The sequence below is a fragment of the Nerophis ophidion genome, linkage group LG19 (genome assembly GCF_033978795.1).
Source record: "Nerophis ophidion isolate RoL-2023_Sa linkage group LG19, RoL_Noph_v1.0, whole genome shotgun sequence".
In the NCBI taxonomy this organism is placed as follows: Eukaryota; Metazoa; Chordata; class Actinopteri; order Syngnathiformes; family Syngnathidae; genus Nerophis; species Nerophis ophidion.
The window spans coordinates 15,858,157-15,881,538 of record NC_084629.1 but is presented as its reverse complement, the minus strand read 5'-3'; the positions used below and the strand labels follow the sequence as shown (position 1 = coordinate 15,881,538).

The 23,382-nt window shown below is 38.3% G+C and overlaps 1 protein-coding gene and 1 long non-coding RNA gene across 4 annotated transcripts in view; both read right to left on the bottom strand.

The window, feature by feature from the left end:
* LOC133537756 (uncharacterized) overlaps positions 1–5,398 on the bottom strand; it is a 247,533-nt gene extending 242,135 nt beyond the window's left edge. The window contains exons 1-3 of the long non-coding RNA XR_009802827.1: positions 5,319–5,398; positions 4,975–5,018; positions 4,819–4,872 (exon numbers count right to left, since the gene is read on the bottom strand). This is a non-coding gene — a long non-coding RNA (uncharacterized LOC133537756). The remainder of the gene's footprint in view (positions 1–4,818; positions 4,873–4,974; positions 5,019–5,318) is intronic.
* A 1,184-nt stretch (positions 5,399–6,582) lies between these two features.
* The window catches only part of LOC133538058 (rho guanine nucleotide exchange factor 7-like), a 67,511-nt gene continuing 50,711 nt past the window's right edge, over positions 6,583–23,382 (bottom strand). The window contains exons 19-22 of one of the 3 annotated variants that reach the window (XM_061879322.1): positions 21,403–21,582; positions 16,140–16,239; positions 14,396–14,450; positions 6,583–7,106 (exon numbers count right to left, since the gene is read on the bottom strand). In XM_061879322.1, coding sequence (XP_061735306.1) covers positions 6,984–7,106; positions 14,396–14,450; positions 16,140–16,239; positions 21,403–21,582 — 458 coding nt within the window. In that variant the 3' untranslated portion in view covers positions 6,583–6,983. Of the gene's footprint in view, positions 7,107–7,167; positions 7,435–14,395; positions 14,451–16,139; positions 16,240–21,402; positions 21,583–23,382 lie in introns of those variants that run through there. The other 2 variants (XM_061879320.1, XM_061879321.1) reach the window with 2 other exon arrangements.

Genomic DNA, 23,382 nt, shown 5'->3' with positions numbered 1-23,382 from the left:
CAAAGAGGTAGCGGCATGAGTAAAGTTAGCAGTGGCAGGTGGTGCAAGCGGAGCGGTGCGAGTGGTAATACGAGAGAGAGAAGGTGCACATCTGGTAACAAAAGGAGGAATAATTAATTCCAAAGAAAAACAGCATGGGGTCCATCGTCTGGCGGTGGTTTGGCTTCAAGCGGGAAGATGTTGAACAGACAACCGTAATATGACAGGTATGCGGCAAAACCGTTGCTACAAAAAGTAGCGGCACTACTAATTTGTACCATCATTTGAAAAGCCACCCGCTAGAGAATATGGAGTGTTTGAAACTCTGCATGTCAACATCTCCGGTCGGTGCCACACCAACAAATTACCAAAGCAAACAGCACCGACCCAATTGAGCCTGGCGTCTTCCATTTCCAGATCAACAAAAAAATTGTCAAAAAAAGAATGAGATAACGTCGGCAGTAACCTACCACACAGCGAAGGACATACACAGCTTGATTTCCTATTATGCAGCTAATTTGTATTTTACAATTTGTGATATATGTTGTGTGACATGCACAAAAGTGATCTTTATTTGTTTCAAAACATTGTAGTGGCGTTGTTTACAAAAAGTAAACTTTAATTTAGTGTGGTCTTGATATGTCATTTTAGTGACATCATGCACAATATGTCTGACAATCTTGCACTTTCTGTTTGTGAATGACATGAATGTTTGTGCCACTGCTTGATAACTAGTTAATAGTTTTGGTAAATTGACTTAGTTGTGATTTCCTTCAGCATAAAAGTTTAAAATTAGTAAATATTAATGCAGTATGAACGAGAAAGTTTTAATGTAGACAAAAATATCGAGATATACCGTATATCGTGACATGGCCTAAAAATATTGAGATATTAATAAAAGGCCATATCGCCCAGCCCTAATGTCTACTGTCATTAGGATGCGGACTGCTAGGATGGTCATATATTTCCATTTAGATGAAGAATGACTCATAATCTTCACAAAGAAAAGGGGGATTGAATTATGCATCTTTTTGTGTATTTCTTGGCATTTCTGGGTCTAAATTTGATGCCAAAGTTGACCAACTCATCGGAATATGTCCTCATCTTTCTGCGATCCAGGTGAAAGGCATGATTTATGATCTAAGATAAACTTCCACAAGAAAGGAAGCAGTTCACTCGTCAATCATGTCAACATTGCCATATAAGCTTGTGATCATAGCGCTGCTATAAATAGTTGATCTGCGTTAGCGCTTATAATGACAATATCACTAATACTTGGTTAATATTTAAGTCACAAAATGTAAATGGAGTATTGTTGGCGCTTTTTGGATGTTTTTTAGATTGGGTTTTAAGGATGTAATAGAGGACCTACTATTAGCTCCGTTGGAAGCGGACTTTTATCTACGAGTTTGAATGCATTTTTTAAAAATACATCCATCGTCATATCTTTCATAATGATTGTGAGAGACCAAAAAAGTTCTAAAGAAAGTAGGGTTCCCCTTAAACGGTGCTGCTTTCAGACCACCTTCTCCAAGGCATGGCTGTGATATAGTAATTTAGTAGACTGTAAATGCTTAACATTTAGAAATGATTCAAGTCTTGTCACAAAGTGGAGCTCAAGCAAAAAAAAAAAAGAAGAAGACTGCCCAAGTTTAGTGTGTCTGTAGCTTTAATGCTACTACTTGTGTTTGTCCAGTGTGTCTCCCCAAGAAGCGCTTTTGTGCACATTATCAACTTTTTACTAGAGATCAAATGATTATCAGTGTGGATATCTAGCCTTTTGACATCTTTCAGGACCAAGCCTTTTTTGTTTAAAACCACTACAGAACTTCATCAGCAGATACAATATATTGTATAAAAATATGATTCCAGTATTTAGAGTATACAAAATAATAGTGAAGTAGATGGTAACAATTACCAAGACGAAGCCCTTCAATTTTTTTTCCCACCGCAGCATTCCTCTGACTTACAGCATTAGACACACTTGCAACAAAGGTGTTTGTGAAATCCCCTGATGTTTTTTGGTGCAAAAATAATCCAAACCATAAGCGCCACATAGGACATTTTGTTGCTTCTCGTGCCACGTTTCCCATAAACAAAAGTTTATGGGAAACGTGGCCAATTTTTGTGTTGTCAATCAACCTACCCCCAGGTGCATGTCTTTGGAGATGGGAGGAAGCCAGAGTACCCGGGGAGAACATGCAAACTCCACACAGAAAGATCCCGAGCCCGGGATTGAATTTAGGACTACTCAGGACCTTCGTATTGAGAGGCAAATGCAATAACCCCCGTCCACTGTGCTGCCCGTGTCAGTGTCATTTAAGGTAAAAATGGCTAGTAATAAAAAATAAATAAAAAATTTAAAAAAATGCAAATGAGGCTTAAGTAAAACAAACATACAGAGGTCACATGACAGGACCTATTTTTATCTGGCAAGATCTGCTGCACAGGTTGAATGAGAACTGGTCTTTTGTTGCCTGTGAGGAGAGTATTCAAAAGAAAACAAAAGGCAGCAGTTTCCATTACTAACTAGTGGAAAAGGTGAGAGTCACGGTTAAAACGGTTGACATCTACGTTTATGCTTTTAGTAGATGAACAATAGATTGCAATAGAGTGGCACTTTAAAAACAAAAGTTTGCAAACACAAAGCGCCATCAATACATGCATGTCTAGGTTGCCATAAATACAATATTTATCATGCAAGCTAATTTAAACTTACCTGACTGAAATAGATTGACAAGCTAAAAAGATACACAATTGAACGGTGTTTTTAATACTATGCTGGTATGTGGACTAACATAAAATATAATCAAATAATTTGACTAATGTGCAGCTTAATTCCAGTTAACTAAGCAGAACTTGTACTGAACGTGGTTTATGCAGCCCTTTGAGACACTAGTGATTGCACTACATAAATAAACTTTGTTTGATTGATTTTATTAGACTCTATAAGTGTATTCATTCAAGTATTTAAATTAGGATTACATTTACGATTAATTTGATAATCGATTAATCTGTCGATTGTTACTTCGATTAACCGATTAATAATCGGATAAAAGAAACAAACTACATTTCTATCCTTTCCAATACTTTATTGAAAAAAAACAGCATACTGGCACCATGTCCTTTCGACTTGCCAAATAAAACAAGGCAAGTGTTACAAAAATGTTTTTTTTTTTTTATGAAGTGCACCATTGTCACGCACAATAGCAATAATTTTGCTTAGGGGAATTTCAAACCTGGCTAATACCTATTCCAACCATTCTGCAATGTTGGATGCTGAATGTCTTTGCTCTAGTGGCATGGTCGTAAGGCAGATTGACTTCATGTTCCATTAGTCTCCAAGGTAGGCTTCCGTGGCTACACTTGTCCACACATCAGTAGTGAGAGCAATTTTGCTCTGGGTCGCTTTTATGTCAGTCTACACTGCATGGAATGTTTGCTCGTACTTCCTCTCCATCAGTTTGGTAAAATGGGTCCTCGAGGGAAGAGTGTAACCAGGGTTGAGGACTGAAATCATTTGTCTAAAACCTTCATCCTCCACCATTGACAGCGGCCTCATGTCAGTTAGCAACATATTCGGGATAGCATCAGTCAATGCATCCGGTTGCTGTGGTGTGCTTTGTACCAAATCGCTAATGCTGGCTTCTTTCTTTCTGAAATGAGAGAAACCATATTATAAACGTACATAGTAGCATTATTTACATGTAACTCAATTCATACCCAGTTGATTTTATTAATAATTTCTGACGTAAAAGATAAATACGCCACCACATTAAAAAAACAGCTAAATTAAATAAATGGACATTGGAGTTGCAGAATACACCAATAATAACACAGAAATGTAACTCATCAGATCAGAACTGAATCAGATATTGTACACATTTCTGTTGTGAATAATAAAGGATTCACTTTAGGCCAGCTCTAAATAATAGCATGAAATATTCTAGCGTCACTCAAATTTAAATAGATTTATATGGCTTTATCGATCCATTATGATGCTAACCTGAGATATTTCTGTCCGTTACATTTATTTCGAAATTGGTAACCGTGCGTTTTCTCTCTCAAAACGTAGTCAAATGTGCCGGAGACACATTATCAGCCCCGCGTTGGAACAAAAGGATAACGTTAACGTTACTCACAAAAAAGCTGAACTTATGAATGCCTGTTGCCACTCAAAAAACCACAGAAAATGAAGACGTCGCACTATCCAAAACTTTCCTAATACTCTGAAAGTTAATACACAACAGTTGCTGCTGCGCTTCCTTAAAAAAAAAAAAAACCTTGTTAACAAACAATTAAAAACACACAAAGACTGACACAACTGATCAATATACTCGGACTATGGACTGAAAAAGTTACATACCGTGAGTTCTTCCCTTCATCCATGGCTCCAACATGTTTTCCTCTTCCGGCGCGAGGTCCATGCTGCACATTTTACAGGAAACTGTCTTCTTTGAAGTCTTTAAAGTAAAGTGTTGCGACACTTTGGACGACTTAGGTCGTACACTTTTCTCCATTGAAGCATTAACCTCAGTATGTTTACCCTCTGAACTATCCGTACTGTTTACTTCCGGCATTTTTCGAATGTTTCCAGGCAAAGAAGACGGCGTGGTCACGTGAGCTGCACATGACACATCATTGGCTGGCTTACTGCCACCTCATGAGATGTGGCCGCGCATGCGTGTAGCATAAATCCAACGAATATATGACTAAATTAATCGCCAAGTATTTTTACAATTGATTTTAATTGATTTAATCCATTAGTTGTTGCAGCCCTAATTTAAACGATTATTTTGCAAAATGTATTAGTATTATGGCTTGGTAGTGTGGAAGTACCTGAAACCTTGGATGTGTTCAGGTCCCACAAGGATTTCTGAGGAGGAAGTCTACCTAAAGTAGAGGAACAATGATTTTTATTGTTGTTGCAAACGTAACATATCAAACATTCCTTTAATATTTTTAGCAATAGAATAAAAAAGTGGTTAAACTGACCCAGAAGGACAAGTGAATGGCCTAATGGAGCCAGGTATTCCCTCCTAGTGCACATTAATATTTGGCATGAAGGGAATATATCCAGAAAAGCACACAATTAAAATAATGAAAAGGCATTTCAACAATAAAAGAAGCAAATATACAAAGTTTAGCTTATCAAACACAAAAGACAGAATCCACCATTCTGACTTCATGGCAAGTCACACACTAGTTCCCCGTCGTCATATAAATGCCATTTAAATGGACTTTGTTCGCTACTTTAAGTGGTGAAAGATTAAAATACATGTTTTATTTTCAAATAACCGCTCTAGACATGTTATTCTTAGTTTAAAACATGTGTTTACCTTGGAGGTTTGAGCGGATCTGTTAACGTAGTTGAAAATGCCGCCATTTTTCCAATCCAAAATGGCGGCCGGAAGTCAGGCCCATAAATGGCATGAAAGGCAAACGTGTGTAGGTGAGTAATTATGTAGTAGTTCCAGAAGGTGCACACAAGTCCCCAACAGGATTAATATAATCATGTACTTTAAGGATTGTTACTCAGATTTTTTTTTCATCTTTGTTGATTCATGCTGACGATGAAAAATTAAATGGATGAGAGTTGAAGCTGTATTTTCTTTCAAAGTCACCAGGTGGCGACCCTTTTCAAAAGGGGAGTTAACAGAAATTACTAATGATGTTCCATAAATTCTTTTTTTATTTTTTTCAAAAAGATTCGAATTAGCTAGTTTTTCTATTCAATTTTTTTTCGGTTGAATTTTAAAGAGTCAAAATTGAAGATAAACTATGTTTCAAAGTTTTATTTTAATTTTTTTCGTTTTTTCTCCTCTTTTAAACCGTTCAATTAAGTGTTTTTTCATCATTTATTCTCTACAAAAAACCTTCCGTTAAAGGAAAAAAAATGTACGACGGAATGACAGACAGAAATACCATTTTATATATATATATATAATAAATTGAGCAAATTGGTTATTTCTGGCAATTTATTTAAGTGTGAATCAAACTGGTAGCCCTTCGCATTAATCAGTACCCAAGAAGTAGCTCTTGGTTTCAAAAAGGTTGGTGACCCCTGCTTTAAATAGACCTCCCTCTTAGACCAGTTGATCTGCCATTTGTTTTCTGCTCTTCCCCCCTCTCCTTAGTGGAGGGGGGGGGGGGCACAGATTTCTTGGCATTTCTGTTTTTAGCCAGATGACGTGCTAGCTGTCCAAAGTCGGGACCCAGGGTGGACCACTCATCTGTGCGTCAGTTGGGGACGTCTCTGAGCTGCTGACCTGACTCCGCTCAAGAAAATCTTCTGCTGGCCCCACTATGAACTGGACTCTATTATGTTAGATCCACTATGGACTGGACTCTCACAATTTTATGCTAGATCCACTCAACATCCATTGCACCGGTCCCCACAAAGGTTTCTCATTGTTATCCCATTGTGTTAAGTATTTTCTTGCCCTGATGTGGGATCAGAGCCGAGGATGTCATTGTGGCTTGTGCAGCCCTTTGAGACACTTGTGATTTAGGGCTATATAAGTAAACAGTGATTGATTGATTGATTGAGTGTATGTGCGACAAAAATACAATGTTTATTCATGTGTGGAACTGAAACAAAGCAACTGTAATCCTTGTTTATTTCTCCCAAAATGACTTTTTTGTTGTTGTTGCAATATTTACACTATACAAGTTTAATAATAGAGCATTTCCTCCAGGAAGCCCACACGCAGCAAATCAAATTGCAAAAATAAAAATGAACAAAGCTTATGACAGTCAAATAGACCTAATTAAATAACATAAAGGTTATGAAAGAGCATGGTAAAGGCTGAAACGTGTACCAGTAACACCACAAATTGCTCAGCACCATTCATGGAGCATACTGGAGAGCATCCAGTGGAATGATTGTAAACAGGAGGAGAGGGTACATCTCCATAGTCTTGACTGGAGATGACAACGTCCTTTGTGGCCTTCATGTTTGACTCAGGAATGTTTTCATCATCTCCCGATTGTCAAAGGGAGACTCACAGGTTGGTTTCGTCCCACGTGGGGTCGTTCATGCTTTTCAAGACCCTCCTCACCGCCTTCTCTAGGTCCTTTCGAGCTCTCTGCTCCTCCTCCAGCGACCTTTTCATCTTCTTGTTGTCCTGTAGACAATAAAACACATGCTACCAATGATGGCAAATAGCAAAAAAAGTTCATACAATATTGTGAAGTGTTAAGCTTTTCTTTATTGTTTTGTGGGGATGACGACACAGTAGAGTTGCACCACTAATCGACATCGAATCAACACTGAGGTTTTAATGAGTGCAATTACATAACAGCAAGAGACGGTTGTTTGTTTTTTGCTTTTTGACTGACACGTTTCATTTTCAAGGAAAGTATTCCACTAAACAGTGTTTCAGGAGAGGGCTTCCAAAGCTTCATCCACAATTTAGACCATTACTTCTCAATGATGTTCTGTTATACCCCTGCCTAGAAAGATGAAAAAAATGGTATCAAGTCAACTTTATTGTCAGAGCAGACTGAAATTGCATTTCTCCCATACTCCAATGTGCAATATTAAAACAAGATTTGACACACACAAAGGATAAACTAAAAAGACTAAACATAGGACATATATATATATATTTAACAGATAAACAAATGACAGACAGTGGTCTTACAGTTACCAAACTATCATACCGTTGAAGAATATAGTCCGGATGAGGTATTTAACTGTAGTGCAATATAAAGTGTAATATAGCAAAAGTGCAAAGTGCAGAGTAGCAGCATGAAGATGAATAGTTTTGTAAACTCGCTACATTCTTGTGTAAGGGGATATTGGCCTATGTGCATAAGAGTATCTAGCAGACATTTCGCTTGTATTTTTCAGTTCCACAGGTGTGTGTGTGGAGGTTGTGGAGGGATTGGGAATCCAGTTTTCATGAATGAGTTGAGCAGTCTAATGGCTTGTGGGGAAAAAGCTATTGCGGAGTCTGGTAGTCTTGCAACACATACTGCTGTAGTGCTTGCCAGATGGTAGGAGAGTGAACAGCTTGTGGATGGGGTCTTTGATGATGTTGGTGGCTCTTTTGGGGCGGCGGGATGGGTATATGTCCTGGATGAGAGGTTGGGCTGATCTGGTGATCTTCACAGCTGACCACATTGCCCTCTGTAGAGCTTTCCGGTCAGCAAAATAACAGCTACAATACCAGAGTGAGAGACTGCTGGTGAGGATGCTCTCAATGGCACCCCTGTAGAAGGCGGTTAGTCCCAGTGGAGGTAGGTTGGCTCTTCTCATCCTGCGTAGGAAGTGGAGGTGTTGCTGGTAGACCATGACATCTCAACAGTGATGTGCACGCCCATGAACTTGGTGCTTTTCACTGATTCCACAGCACTGCCATTGATGGTGAGGAGTGTGTGTGACTTGTGATTTCTCCTGAAGTCCAGTTATTTCCTCAGTTTTATTGACATTGAGATGTAAATTGTTGGTGTCACGCCAGTTGATGAGTTGGTGTACCTCATCTCTGCAGGCTGAGTCGTCGTCGTTGCTGATTAGGCCCACCACTGTGGTATTATCTGTAAACTTGGTGATGTGGTTTGAGTTGTATCTGGCACAACAGTCATGAGTTATCAGTGTAAACAGCAGAGGACTCAACACACATCCTTGAGGGACCCCAGTGTTCATGATGATAGTCTGTGAAAAGTTTTTGCTAACTCTTACTGTCTGTGTTCTGTTGGTGAGAAAGTCTAGTAACCAGTTGCAAAGTGGGGTGCTGATTCCTACAGCACAGAGTTTTTTCACCAGGTGTTGTGGAATGACTGTATTGAAGGCAGAGCTGAAGTCGATGAACAGCATCCTTTTTTTTGATGAGCCAGACTGAAGTGAAGGGCTGTTGCTATGGCATCATCAGTGAAATGCTTGGGACGGTATGTAAACTGGAAAGGGTCAAATGTGGAGGGTAGGCTGGATGTTATGTGGGCCTTGACCAGCCTTTCAAAGCACTTCATCAAGATGAGCGTGAGTGCTATAGGCTGGTAGTCGTTCAGTGTTGTAGCTGGTGATTTCTTTGGTAGCGGTATGATAGTAATGGCTTTGTAGCATTCTGTTACGATGGCTTTGCTCAGAGAGGTATTGAATATATCTGTGAGAACATCTGTAAGGGAGTTAGCACAGACTTTAAGCACACGCCCAGGTTTATTGTCAGGACAAGCAGGCTTCCTGGGGTCCACCTTTTGAAGAGTCCTCCGCACGTCAGCAGGGTCAAGTTGAAGTGTTGCATTGTCCAAACAGTGTAGAGCTTTTGTTGGAGTGGTGTTGTTGTTTTCCTCAAACCGGCTGAAGAATGAATTGAGTGAGTTTAGGAAGTCTGTAATGTCTTCGCATTGTGGGGGTGTACGCCTGTAGTCTGTTATTGACTGGATGCCTTGCCATAGGCGTCTGGGGTCTTTTGTGTTAGTGAAGTGTGACTGGATTTTTTTGTACATAAGCACGCTTTGCTGCTCTCAGGCCCCGGTTCAAGTTCGCCCTGGCCGTTCTGAGGACCTCTATGTTCCCAGATTTGAAAGCTGTATCATTTGACATCATCATTCGGCTATACATTTGTTATAAGTACACCTCTGCATAACATTTCTTCCTTATTAACATAAAAAAATTAACCAAAATATAGATCAACTTACAACAAAGAATAAATATTCAAATGTTTTTGTAGTCTGTAACAAGATTTAAAGTGCATTGATTTGCCTGGAACTGCAAAATCCTGAAAATCCTTTTTTAAACTACATAATTTTTTTGACCCACTTGAGCTATTTGATAATGAAAACTAAAATTAAATTAACTCAATATATAATCAATTAAAATTGATCAACAACATTAACTCAGAAGCACAACATATAACACTTTAACCTACAAAACAAAAATGAATTTAAAAAATTTGTGATGATTTTTTTTTTTTTTATCAAAATGAGGAAGTCAGGATTATGATAACCATGAGCATGTTTTGTAGTGCACAGTTTTTGAAGCAGGGTTTGTAGCATGGTACTGAATGATACTGATAAAGCATGTTCCCTGAGCCCCATAGCCAGGTCCTGCTTTAGACAGAGACTATGCCATTCCATCCCGTACATATTTCAGTTACGTTGCTGTACCTCAAACGCACGCTTACGCTTAATGTAGGCGAAAGTGGTAGTCAAACTTCTAAACAGACTGTTTCACCATACCATCTGATTTGTGGTGAAACAGGACCACAGAGCCATAAATCCGCCTCACTATGCATTTTATTAGCCAGAATTCTAACCTCAGTTTATGGGTATACCTCAAGTCTTAAGACATGGCAGCTTTAGTTTCAAAATGTGTGCAATGTTTTCCATTTTTACTTGTAAAAACATAATTATAGGAGATTGTATTGTATTTCATTTATATTATTTTTAAGTCTGGGGATGATTGTTCCATTTACCTTGGGTGATGTTTTGTGAGGCTGTCAATACAAATAAATGGACATCTGTCAAGTTGGAATTGGGGGTTAAATCACCAAAAACAATTCCCGGGCGCGGAACTGCTGCTGCCCACTGCTCCCCTCACCTCCCAGGGGGTGATCAAGGGGATGGGTCAAATGCAGAGGACAAATTTCACCAAACCTAGTGTGTGTGTGACAATCATTGGTACTTTTACTTTATTTATGGTTATATCTTATTCTGGATATGCAAAACCTACCAGGGTATACAATATTTATCGCACCATAACCAGACTGTTTAGTTTCTATCCGTTTTTTTCTTCAGTTCAAGCGCCTGATGTAGACAAAAGCTTCGAGTCTGTCAGCATAAAGCCAACCATTTTTGAAAGTAGAATATTGCATATTGGCCTAATGCAGGAATCTGCATCCCACGGCTCTGGAGCCGCATGTGGCTCTTCTGCCTCATTGTTGTGTTTGCGATCTCCTTTCCCCGCAATTGCTAATCAGAGTATTGTAACATTCCAAGGACTGAAGCCACAGACGGATTCCTAGTATATATTTCTTTTTTTTTCACAAAAATGTAGCGTTCCACTTCAGCAAGTTCAGACTCTGCATCTCTTATTTTCCCGTCAAGTCTCAAACAACCTTTAACCCTCACAACACGCATTACTTCCCATCCATGTCTCGGAAGTACCACTAACAACTACACCTCCAACTGAGTATGTTTACTTATTTCATGACAGCACGTCCCTTAAACGTTAAAACAAAAACGATATGAATAAGCCCGAAATTCAGCAGTGGAAACGTCAAGTCAGTATCTTTAGTTGTTGAAATGAAATCCACGGTGACTGGCTGGCTGTTTAACTTGTTTTGCAAGCAGCTAAACTAGCATGTCGCGAGCGCAGCGATGCTTTGTACACATGATCACTCCTGCGCTGAGCAGATGCGCGAGTTCACATAGCTTATTAGCACTAGCATGGTCTGTTAACAATGTTTCTTTTTCAAATCTTACTCTTTTTGATCCACATTTTATGGATTTGTTTTAGGAGCAAAATAGGAATGAAAGGGTTGAAATACAGACTTTTTTATTTTTCCTAGTCACACGATTTATAATGAATTGTGAATGGGAGTCAATTGGTCGCACTGTACTGGCTTGCGCCCGATTGTAGCTGAGATAGGCGCCAGCACCCCCCGCGACCCCAAAAGGGAATAAGCGGTAGAAAATGGATGGATGGATGTACTGGCTTGCTGTCTGTAAAGCTGTGAATGCCCCCAGGCTGCGTCCTGAGGTGCAAAGAATGCAAGCAAAAGAGACTGGAAGCCTATGTGTTTAGTTCAGCTTCTCGAGTGTGCAAGCCATGAATACTTTGCAAAAAAGAAAAGAAACATTTTTTCAATTTCACACGGACGGATCGCTTTTTCTGTAAAACAAAAATAAAAAAGATGAAAACTTTTAAAAGTTTAGAAGCTGTGTTACGTTTGGCAGCTCTATATTATTTTTCTTAAGGTGGCAAAATATCTGTTGACCCCTCTTCTAACGTGTGGCACCCTAAGACAAGAATATGTGGATAAACAGTCTAAAAGTACGTTCCTCCTTATTTTCACAATTTTGTGCAATATTTGTAAATTCTAAAAATGAGAGAAAAATTGCATTTAGGTTTTTTTCTCAACACCGTTCAGCCTTACACCACAGAACTGAACTAATGTTGGCTAAGAGGAAAAAAAAGAGTGATCATGACCATAGAATATTGTAACCATTCAACAGATTAAGGCAAAAAAAAAGTTTTTCGTTTTGTGTGTTTTTGGGAGGCTGGAAGGTACCAGAATAATGAGCCAACAACAGCACAGAGGGGGAAATGTGATGGTCATCACCCTTAAAATATTGCAACAAGTTAAAACAAGTCAACTTCACAAGTGTTCTCTTTATCTTTGGCTTTTTGTGGAGTTTTAGGGGAGACTGGCAAAACCACCAAAGAAGCTAACTAATGTTAGCTAAAGTGGAAAAATAAGTCCGTTGGAATGGTTTGCTTTTGCTTGTGGAGTCATTTGGAAGGTTGAGAAGTGCTTAAAGGGGAACATTATCACCAGACCTATGTAAGCGTCAATATATACCTTGATGGTGCAGAAAAAAGACCATATATTTTTTTAACCGATTTCCGAACTCTAAATGGGTGAATTTTGGCGAATTAAACGCCTTTCTGTTTATCGCTCTGGAGGGGATGACGTCAGAATGTGACGTCGCCGAGGTAACACACCCACCATTTTCATTTTCAACACATTGCAAACATTGGGTCTCAGCTCTGTTATTTTCAGTTTTTTCGACTATTTTTTGGAACCTTGGAGACATCATGCCTCGTCTGTGTGTTGTCGGAGGGTGTAACAACACTAACAGGGAGGGATTCAAGTTGCACCACTGGCCCGAAGTTGCGAAAGTGTCTGCCGCCAGACCCCCGTTGAATGTACCAAAGTGGCTCCACATTTTACCGGCGATGACAGACATGGCACAGAGATGTATGGATAACCTGCAGATGCATATGCAATGATAAATTCAACGAATTCACAAAGGTGAGTTTTGTTGATGTTGACTGCCAGCTAATCGATGCTAACATGCTACTCTAATTGATGCTAACATGCTATTAACCGGCGGTGCTAAAGCAGACATGGCACAGAGATGTATGGATAACCTGCAGATGCATTTGCAACTATATTACGTTTCCTTCCACCCACATTTAATGCGAAAAAAACACTTACCAATCGACGGATTTAAGTTGCTCCAGTGTCACAAGATGCGAAAGTCCTGATCGTTTGGTCCGCACATTTTACCGGCGATGCTAACGCAGCTTTTCGGCCATGCTATGGCTATGAATAGCGTCAATAGCTATTCGCTCAATAGCTTCAGTTTCTTCTTCAATACTTTCATACTCCAACCATCCGTTTCAGTACATGCGTAATCTGTTGAATCGGTTAAGCCGCTGAAATCCGAGTTTGAATCCGGGCTAATGTCGCTATATCTTGCTGTGCTATTCGCCATTGATTGTTTACATTGGCAGCACTGTATGAAATGGATAGTGGCATCGCAAATAGCGAAAATCAAGCACTTTAAAGCTTTTTTTAGGGATATTCGGAGACCAGTAAAATTTTGAAAAAAAATTCAAAAAACACAACATGCCACTGGGAACTGATTTTTATTGTTTTTAACCCTTTTGAAATTGTGATAATGTTCCCCTTTAATAGCACCAGTGTACCAGTGGTAGTTAAGAGGAAAAAGTGCCGATAACCATTGCTGCATTCCGGCGGTAGGCGGGGTACACCCTGGACAAGTCGCCACCTCATCGCAGGGCCAACACAGATAAACAGACAACATTCAGACTCACATTCACACACTAGGGCCAATTTTAGTGTTGCCAATCAACCTATCCCCAGGTGCATGTCTTTGGAGGTGGGAGGAAGCCGGAGTACCCGGAGGGAACCCACACAGTCACGAGGAATACATGCAAACTATACACAGAAAGACCCCAAGCCCGGGGATCGAACCCAAGACTTTCGTAATTTGAGGCACATACACTAATCCCTCTGCACGTGCTCCCCTTAGCAAGAACAATGAAGTGTGGTATTATTTCCAAGCTTTCGCAGGCCACATAAAAGGTTGTGGTGGTCCAGATGTGGCCCCCGGGCTTTGAGTTGTTACATTTTATGAATATTAGAGAGCAAATGTAATTTTCAAAATGTACATTATATTTTTCCCACTTCAACTTGCACCTCACTTTTAAAGGCTAAAACGAAGGTGATGGGTAAGGTGGTCAATTGGGATTCAACCTAACTCGACAAGTGTTTTGGTTTTTTTTTTGGCTTTTTGTTGAAAAAGAAAAACAGTGCTAATAAACATAGACTACCATGAGCATTTACATAATTACCTCCACAAGTTTTTTGCTTTCTGTTTGGCTTTTTCCACAAAGGATTAGACTATATGAATGATGACACATTGAAGTGAAAATGTTCACCTGTTTTAGCTCTTGAACCTCGTCCCTCAGAGCGTACACCACATCCACAAGGCTCCTTTAAAATAAAATATACATCATTAATTTCTATCACATAGCCCCTTCAAAATAAATTTTTGCACTATACTTTTGAATGATTAAAAAATATATAAGCACCCTATCTAGTATATCAAATCTATATATTGATATAGTTACAATGTTATGTGTGTGCTACAAAAATGTTTATACATGAGATAAAGAAAAAAATATTTTTGAGTTTATGATACTTCCACTATGCAACTGTGTAAACGCAACATTTCTGTTGCTCATGCTGAATATGGAAATAAATGTAAAGTACTGCTTTTTATTGAACTCAAATAAATAATTTGAACTAAACTGAAAGGTTATTGATAATATATCAAAATAAGACCAGTAAATGAAAGACAGTTAAGACGATAATGAAAAGAGAGACAGGTAGTTGATTTAAAAAAGGGAGAGGGAGTAAGTTTCACTTTGTCCCACTCCTTTTTGAATAGGAAAAACCTAATCATTTTGTATTGTTTTCATAGTTTATGTGTTTCAATAGCTTTACATTAGTCTATTGTTATGAATATTTGTGTCTATTTTTTCAACATGTTCTCAAAAAAATACAATTAATAATTATAGAATTTCATAGAAAAAATACATTCTCAAGTATACAAGTCCTAGGTGTGAATGCTCCAATGCTGAAGTTGAACTGAAATGCTGATAGAATGAACTATGAATGTAAGAATAGTTTGAATGTTGGAATGTTGAAGAGATTGAATTTCCAGGAAAACCGGAATTTGGTTTGGAACTGGGAAAAGTGTTTTGCAACTTAGAAAACTGTCCCATTCATTTCAATAGGAACTTCCTGATAGTTTGGGATTTTCGGGAGAAGCGGGATTTTTTTTGAAAATGCTAAAAAGAACAAAAAAAAAACTTGAATGGTCTGAATGAGTTGAAATGGTTGGTGTTGAAATGTTTAAAATCGGTCGAGAAATGTTGAAATATTAACATTTTGAATTGAGAAATGGTATTACGGAATCCCTGGAATTTCGGGAAAACCGGGAATTTTTCCAGTTCAAAAAACAACTTTGTTTTTGGTACTAATTAAGAGGAATGTTTTAACATTGGAACAGTTGAAATGCGTTGAAAAATGTGGAAGGAGTAGTCGCCAGAAAAAAAAAAGAGTGAAAACAGGGGTTTTGGAAAATGATGAATTCTGGAAAATCCTGGAATTTTTTTTTAACTTTGGATTTCCAGGATGGTGGAATGTGTTGAAGGTGGAATGGTACGAATAGGTTGAAAAATGTGAAAATGGTGAAAGTTTGAAAAATGGCCAATTTATTTTAAATGGGAAAAATGTCCCGGTAAAAAAAACGTGAATTCTGGGAAATCTGGGGATTTTTGGAATTTGTCAAGGGACAGCCAGTGATTCCCGAACAGGCTGAACAGTTTGAAGTTGGAACGTTTTGAATTGGAGGAAAAATGTGGAAGGTAGAGCGCGCCAAAATCTGGATAAAAAGAAGTAGAGGAATAATTAATTTTGGTGTAGAAAACCATATATGTGAATGCTTTGGAGCATTCACACAATTAAATGTCATAATTATGTAATATTTTGAAATAATCATTAGAGAGAATGTGCATGTGTACCTAATGTTGTGGCCTCTACATTCTGTGCATATTACGTAAAATCCTGTCGTTGTCTAAAGACAGGAGAATGAACGTGAAAAGTAAAAACAAATACTTCTCTTCCACTGCACTTTGTCCATTGCGACTGGAATCTTCCAGCAGGACTTTGTCCTCGCCGGGAATGATCACATGCAGCTCTGTGTCACTTCGTTGTCCTGTTTCGAGACAAAGAGAGCCCTCAGAGATGTAAAAAGTGAACCCAAAACCGTACATATTTTGATGGTGAAATGTGTTGGTGCAGATGGTGAAGAAAAGGAGGCAGAACATGAGAGGAAAGGCTACTTCCAAAATAAAAGCCAGCACGTGTAGCAAAGGACATATTTATTCCAAACTGAAAATACAGACATTTTTGGGACTGAGAACAACTCCCGCAGTGGGCCCTTGGAAGGCGTGGTTAGTTCTGTTAGTGAGTTCAAGAGAGAGAGACACAAGTACAATGATGGTTCACGACAGATGTCAACCCTGCATGTCGCCAAATGTTGACTCCACAGAACGATACAACTGTCACAAAGTACGGCACGATACAGGACAGTCATCGTCTTTACGACAGGAGGAACCTACAAAGTCCAACGGTTTGGGGTTCAACCTGGATTTAGCTGGGAAAACTTGCCTCGAATGTTGCTATGCTTTTTGGCCTCGCCTGGAAGCTACCATTGCTGGCAAAGTAAAAATGTGCAATGATATCCATGGAACAGAAAACGGAACTGTTCTGCGATGTACTAACAGAAATATGAGGAATACAATAATTATATATCAGTTACATGCACAAATTAACAGATTAATTCCAGCAGTACTTGTTTAAACACTGTCCTGTTGTGTATACTACTTTCAAAGTACTTTTTCTTTATTTGGGTTCTATTAATTTCCATTCTAACTTCTAATTTTACTAATGTTACAAGTTAATTTATAATTTATAATTTTTATTTATAAAGTATTTATTTATTTATTTTTTAAATACATGTATATATATTCCAAGGGTTTAGCACAGTTTAACAATAGCTTTCACTCTCCATTATGTGTCATTACCATCAGCATCTAGATGTTCTCCTTAATTTCAGTTTAATTTAGTCTAATTACACGGCCTTTATTTACTCTTTTTTTAACCCGTATGACCGTTAATAAAGTCAAATTGTTACATAAAAATCATCACCATCATCAATGTATCTTTATCGAAACCTTGGGTATTTACACTTTATTTTGGATTAATTAGTTTCAATACACACTGGTTTGTTTTTTTTAATATACTTTTTGGATATGATTAAACAAACCACTTGGAAAGATTGCTGGTTTTTGCAATGTTTTGTAAAATCATTTTAGTTTAGTAAAACAGCCTGGAATTTAATTAGTATACTTATTAAATGAAATGGTATGCCTGCTTAGCTGTATGTTTAAAACAGATAAATATTCAAAGAAAAACAAAAAAATAGATTTTTTTAGGTTTTAGCATCGCTTCCTGTTATCTTCCCAGTCAGGCATCACTAAAAACTTGAACAGTTTTACTTGAATTTACTTTGATCTAGTTTGCTTTCCATGTTTAACTTATTTTACAAGTAGATGACAGTTAATAATGCAAAAATGATATTTAAAAAAAAGTTTTAAGTTTAAATGTATGATGATATTCACCCTGTAAGTGTTTTTTTTTTTAAGTTACGACAACTTATAAGTCAGCCAGCATCATTCAAGAATTTGAGTTCGACTTTGGAGGTCCCACCATAGTGGAACTACTCACTGAATGGACCCCCGCCCCCCATCCTAAACTGATTAACGACTAATATCTACAGAAAGGGAACATGTGCTCTTCACACTTCAAGCCCACTGGGGACAAGTACTCTGAGATTTTGAAATTGTAATTTATTTTGTTTTTGCGGCCCTTCAACGCTTGCACTTAAAACCACTGAATGAAGAGCATATACACCAAGTTTACTTTACAGGAACACTGAATATTTAAGTCTCCCTTTAAAAAGGACTATATCATACACACTCTAGGTAGACCAAAAAAATTATTTTTTTAAAAAGTACATTTGACACATTCTTACTCCACCCGCTATCCTGTTACATGATTGTGCAAAATAATTTCAAAACACTGTCCAAAGGAATAAAAAATAAAAAAACATCATTCTTCAAAGGATTATTTTGTAAACATTGACATACACATACAAATAAATAAACAGTTTAACAAGTAATAAATACAACAACTCAAATAATTTTGACAATTTATACGGCTCTACATTGAGTAGATGTCAACCTGGACTTTTTAGTACCAACACTGAAAAAATACTTCTTCATGAAAATAGTGACGCAAGCCAGACACCACTGAGGCATGCCGGACTATTATAACAACAGGCTAGCATGCTAGCTCGCTGACGACATCCTTTGTTATTGTTTTTTTTTTTAATTCAAGCTAATCTTGTCAAAATACCACACTTTAAAAGTTACTGGTATTGTTTGGACATTTTGGGAAATGTACTAGTTTCGCTGCACAATTTGTATGCACAATTTTGTACTTTCAACATGAAGCAGTTATCTGAGCCTAGATTAGCATGGCAAAGCTAAGTCATTTTTAAGTATACCAATGCCCCAAAATTAAGCATACAGTCGCCAAATTTTGAGCTAAAGTAAAATACTTTGATATTAATACATTGGGAAATTACTAATTTCCCTTTGCGAATAATTCAGAAGGGATGCAATATTTTCCTGCATTCTAAAGCAGGGATTCTTTACCTTTTTGACCTCGGGACCCAACGTTTCCACAACATAGGGTTCAGGAGCCCTCTCAAATATTACCACTGAATTCGTAATCTTACTCTTGTTTTTAATTGTATTCAGTAATTATATCTGACATACTAACAGTTTAACATAATAAAACTTGTCAAATAATATAAAACCTTGTGTTAATCACAAAGATTATTGTCAAGGCTTAGGTCAGGCTGATTACAAATATAATTACATAAATAGTAGGGCTGCAAATCTTTGGGTGTCCCACGATTCGATTCAATATTGATTCTTGGGATCGCGATTCGGTTATAAATCGATTTTTTCAATTCGACGCGATTCTCGATTCCAAAACGATATTTTTCCAATTCAAAACGATTCTGTATTCATTCAATACATAGTATTTCAGCAGGAACTACCCCAGTTTGCTGACATGCTAGCAGAGTAGTAGATTTTTTTTTTCAAAAGCTTTTATAATTGTAAAGAACAATGATTTATCAACTGATTGCAATAATGTAAATTTGTTTAAACAACCAAAAATATGACTTATTTTATCTTTGTGAAAACATTGAACACAGTGTGTTGTCAAGCTTATGAGATGCGATGCAAGTGTAAGCCACTGTGACACTATTGTTCTTTTTTTTTTTATTTTAGAAATGTCTAATGATAATGTCAATGAGGGATTTTTAATCACTGCTATGCTGAAATTATAACTAATATTGATACTGTTGTTGATAATATTCATTTTTGTTTCACTACTTTTGGTTTGTTCTGTGTCGTGTTTTGTTTGTGTCTTCTCTCAATTGCTCTGTTTATTGCAGTTCTGAGTGTTGCTGGGTTTTTGGAATTGATTGCATTGTTATGGTATTGCTGTGAATTGTTTTGTTGGATTGATTAAAAAAAAATAAAAAAATAAAAAAAATCAATTTAAAAAAAAAAAGAGAGAATTGATTCTGAATCGCACAACGTGAGAATCACGGTTCAAATTCGAATATATTTTTTCCCACACCCCTAATAAATACTAATGAAATACACTGCAAAACAAGGGACTCCCAAATGACTTTTGCCACTTTTTGCATGACTGCAATCAAAAAAAAACATTCACCAGTTTAAAAAAAAAGTCCTACAGATGTTGGCCAGGGTATGATAAAAACCTTAGATCATTTTTTTTAAGTTTAAACAAAAAAAATACATCTCATTTTAGGTTTTAACAAAGCCTAACAGTAGCTAGTAAGGGTGCTAAAAAACGTATTTATTACGGTTCTAAATTGATTGATGATAATACAAATCCAATAAAGAATAAGAGTAATAATATGTATAATTTTAAGAATCAATATTTAAAAGTACATTTTAAGGCCATTTGTGTGCTTACACACTGCGTACATATGTCATACATCAGCAGCAATGAGGTTATTTTTATAACTTGTTTTGAAAAGTTATAATATATATTTTTATATAAAATATATTGAGGGAATCAGTTTGAATCGAAGAAAGTGTCGAATGAATAATCGATTCTAAATGGAATCGTCGCAAGAATCGGAGTCCAATGAAATCGTGAGTTGTTGGAAGACTTACATCTGGGGCAGCTTGGCTATTTTTGTTTGAAAAAGGGAAGTGACATTAAGTTTAATAACATGATAATATTTCAATCATTTCATTAAATAACCAAGTTTTGTATGGACTGATATTACATTGTATTAGAATTAGGAAGGGAAAATATAAACCTATTACCTAACTTCCTAGCATTAGCAAGCAAAGCTAAACAACTCAGCTACTTTCTCCGGTTTTATAGAAACTGCTCCAACAGTAATATTTTTCGTCTTAACCAATGTTGGAAACAAGTACGCCGATTTCCCAAAATGTCCAACTATATTTTAAATAGCAGGAGACACATTCCATCACAAAGGCATTAGGTTTACGCTGTAATTATTTAAAATCCTTTAGCTCCATGTAGGTATTTTGTCCATGCATTCAGTTTAAAAAACTGATTGTAACCAGATTAAATATTGGGATTTTAAGGATTTTATATTAGTGTTTATAACTTAATATAATTTATTCTAGTGTTAAAATGTCAAGTTGCTATATTGTGTGGCAGCAGGGACATAGAATATATGGCTGAATGTATTAGCATCTTCGCTATGTTGGAGCATACGTGCTCTGAAACCACCGATTGGCTCGAAACCGTACACCATCAAACAGAATACACTCTTTCCTGAATTACATCTGAATATCAGACAGGAAAAGCTGAGCTCCTTTAATCCCATCGACAATGCTCTTTCTCTCACTCTATGGGCTAAAAGAGAGTCCCCCCCATGTTTGTGGTCAAACGAGGGGTCACATTCAAGATAAACGAACAGGAATTAGCAGACACTTACTGCATGACAGCTACAGAAAGAGAGAGGAGGCACATAAAAAAGGGAAAGCGGCAAAGGCAACAGGGAGATGTGTTAAACATCCTGTCAAGCTAAAATAAATTACAAAAAATTAAGTTAACAATAGAAAATAAATAAATCGTAAAACAGTGATGGTAAAAAGAGGTAAGCAAAGCGTGCTAAATGGCAGCAACCGAGCGTTCTTTTAGTTCTGGTGCGAGATGCAGCTCTTGCGCGGCACCGAGCCCATCCGGTAAGAGTGGCTGGTCCAAATGGAGTCGTAGTCAGAGTCCTCCGAAAGGTCGGAGGACAATTCCGGCCGCGGCACACTGCTGCGGCGGCCCGGCGAGTCCGCGCAGGGCCGATCGGCGTCAGCCAGCACGTGGTTGTGCATCAAGTCGGTGCCCTGCCATGCTGGGATTGGGAGAATGGGGGAGGATGGAGGGACGGGTAGGGGAGGGAAGGGGGGCGGTGGTTTTCATGCGCAAAAAATGGCAAAAAAAAAAATATCGGAGGATGGAGGACGACGGATGGAATCGCAACGCAAACAAACAGGAATGGAGAGAAAGAAAAGTATGGAAATAAAAGGCCAACCGGAATCATGAGGAGTGGAGGAGACAGAGAGGAGGAGAAGATACGGTTAGGTCAGGACATTGGTGTTAATAATGAAAGCTCAGCAAGACAAACAAAGGTCACGTTCACATCAACACGAATGTTTACTTCATCCTTTTGTGTGCCTCTTTTACAATTTCAGCTTGTTTACACACTTCTTCTATGATGCATGCTCTGTATTAACAGCAGCTACAAGAAACAATGCATGGAGGCCACCTTCTAAAGGGAAGTATCAGAGGTGGGACACCGTCAGAGTCTAAAGCAGGGGTCTCAAACTCAACTTACCTGGGGGCCACTGGATGCAGAAACTGGGTAAGACTGGGCCGCAAGAAAAGATTTCTTAAAAAATTCTAACATGCACTTTTTAATGAATTCACCTTCTATGAAGGGCTTTCCCGCCCTAGCAACATACTTGCCAATTCTCACGATTTTTCCGGGAGACTCCCAAATTTCAGTGCACCTCCCGACAATCTACCGGTGCAACCATTCTCCCGTATTTTTCCACAGTTTATGAACTTACATTCATACTTCATTGAAGTACGTATTCTGTAATAAACATGTGTATGAAGGATTTATGAATTGCTGCTGTTTTTTAGGATGTTTTAATAAATCTTACTTGTCCCTTGGCATACCTTCAAGTACCACCAGGGGTCCGCGCACCCCTAAAAGAAGACTACTGCTCCACTACATGTCATCGCGCGCGCTTTTACATCACACAACCAATGTGCTGACTCTGTATCATGTTGTGTGAGACTTGTGCAGAACAACATCAGTGGCTGGAAGACGTACTTGTTCAACAGCCATACGGGTCACACTGAGGGTGGCCGTAAAAAACTTTTAACACTGTTACAAATATGCGCTACACTGTGAACCCACACCAAACAAGAATGACAAACCCTTTTTGGGAGAATTTCCGCACCCTAACACAATTTAAACACAAGAGAACAAATACCCAGAACACCTTGCAGGGCTACAATATACAACACCTCAACCGACGCAAGTAGGGAGGGTGGGCGAGTGGGGGGTTGATGGTAGCAGGGGTGTGTATATTGTAGCCCGGAAGAGTTAGGTCTCCATGGGATTATGGGTAATTGTTCTGGTGTGTTTATGTCGTGTTACAATGCGGCTGTTCTCCCTAAATGTGTTTGTCATTCTTGTTTGGTGTGGGTTCACAGTCTGGCACATATTTGTAACAGTGTTAAAGTTTTTTTTACCGCCACTCTTAGTGTGAAGTGTGTAGCTGCTGATCAAATATATTTTGCAATAACACACGTGCGTCATACATGGCCAGATGCAACATACAACTGGGCTTGCACTCTGTCAGTTCAGGATGTAGGGGGCACTAAAGGCAGTGCCATTATGGCACTCCCTGAATATTGTTGATCGGGTAATAATTGACAGAGGCTTCGAGAGAATTGGTGCCCTGAAATTCAGGGTCTCCCGGGAAAATTGGGGACGTTGGCAAGCATGACGCTGTCAAGCGCAGTTCATATTAAACTAGCGTGCAGCGCCAACATTAAATTGTCATATCAAAGCGCGGGCCGCATTATAATGTCTCGCGGGCCGCAAATGGCCCGCGGGCTGCATGTTTGAGACCCCTGG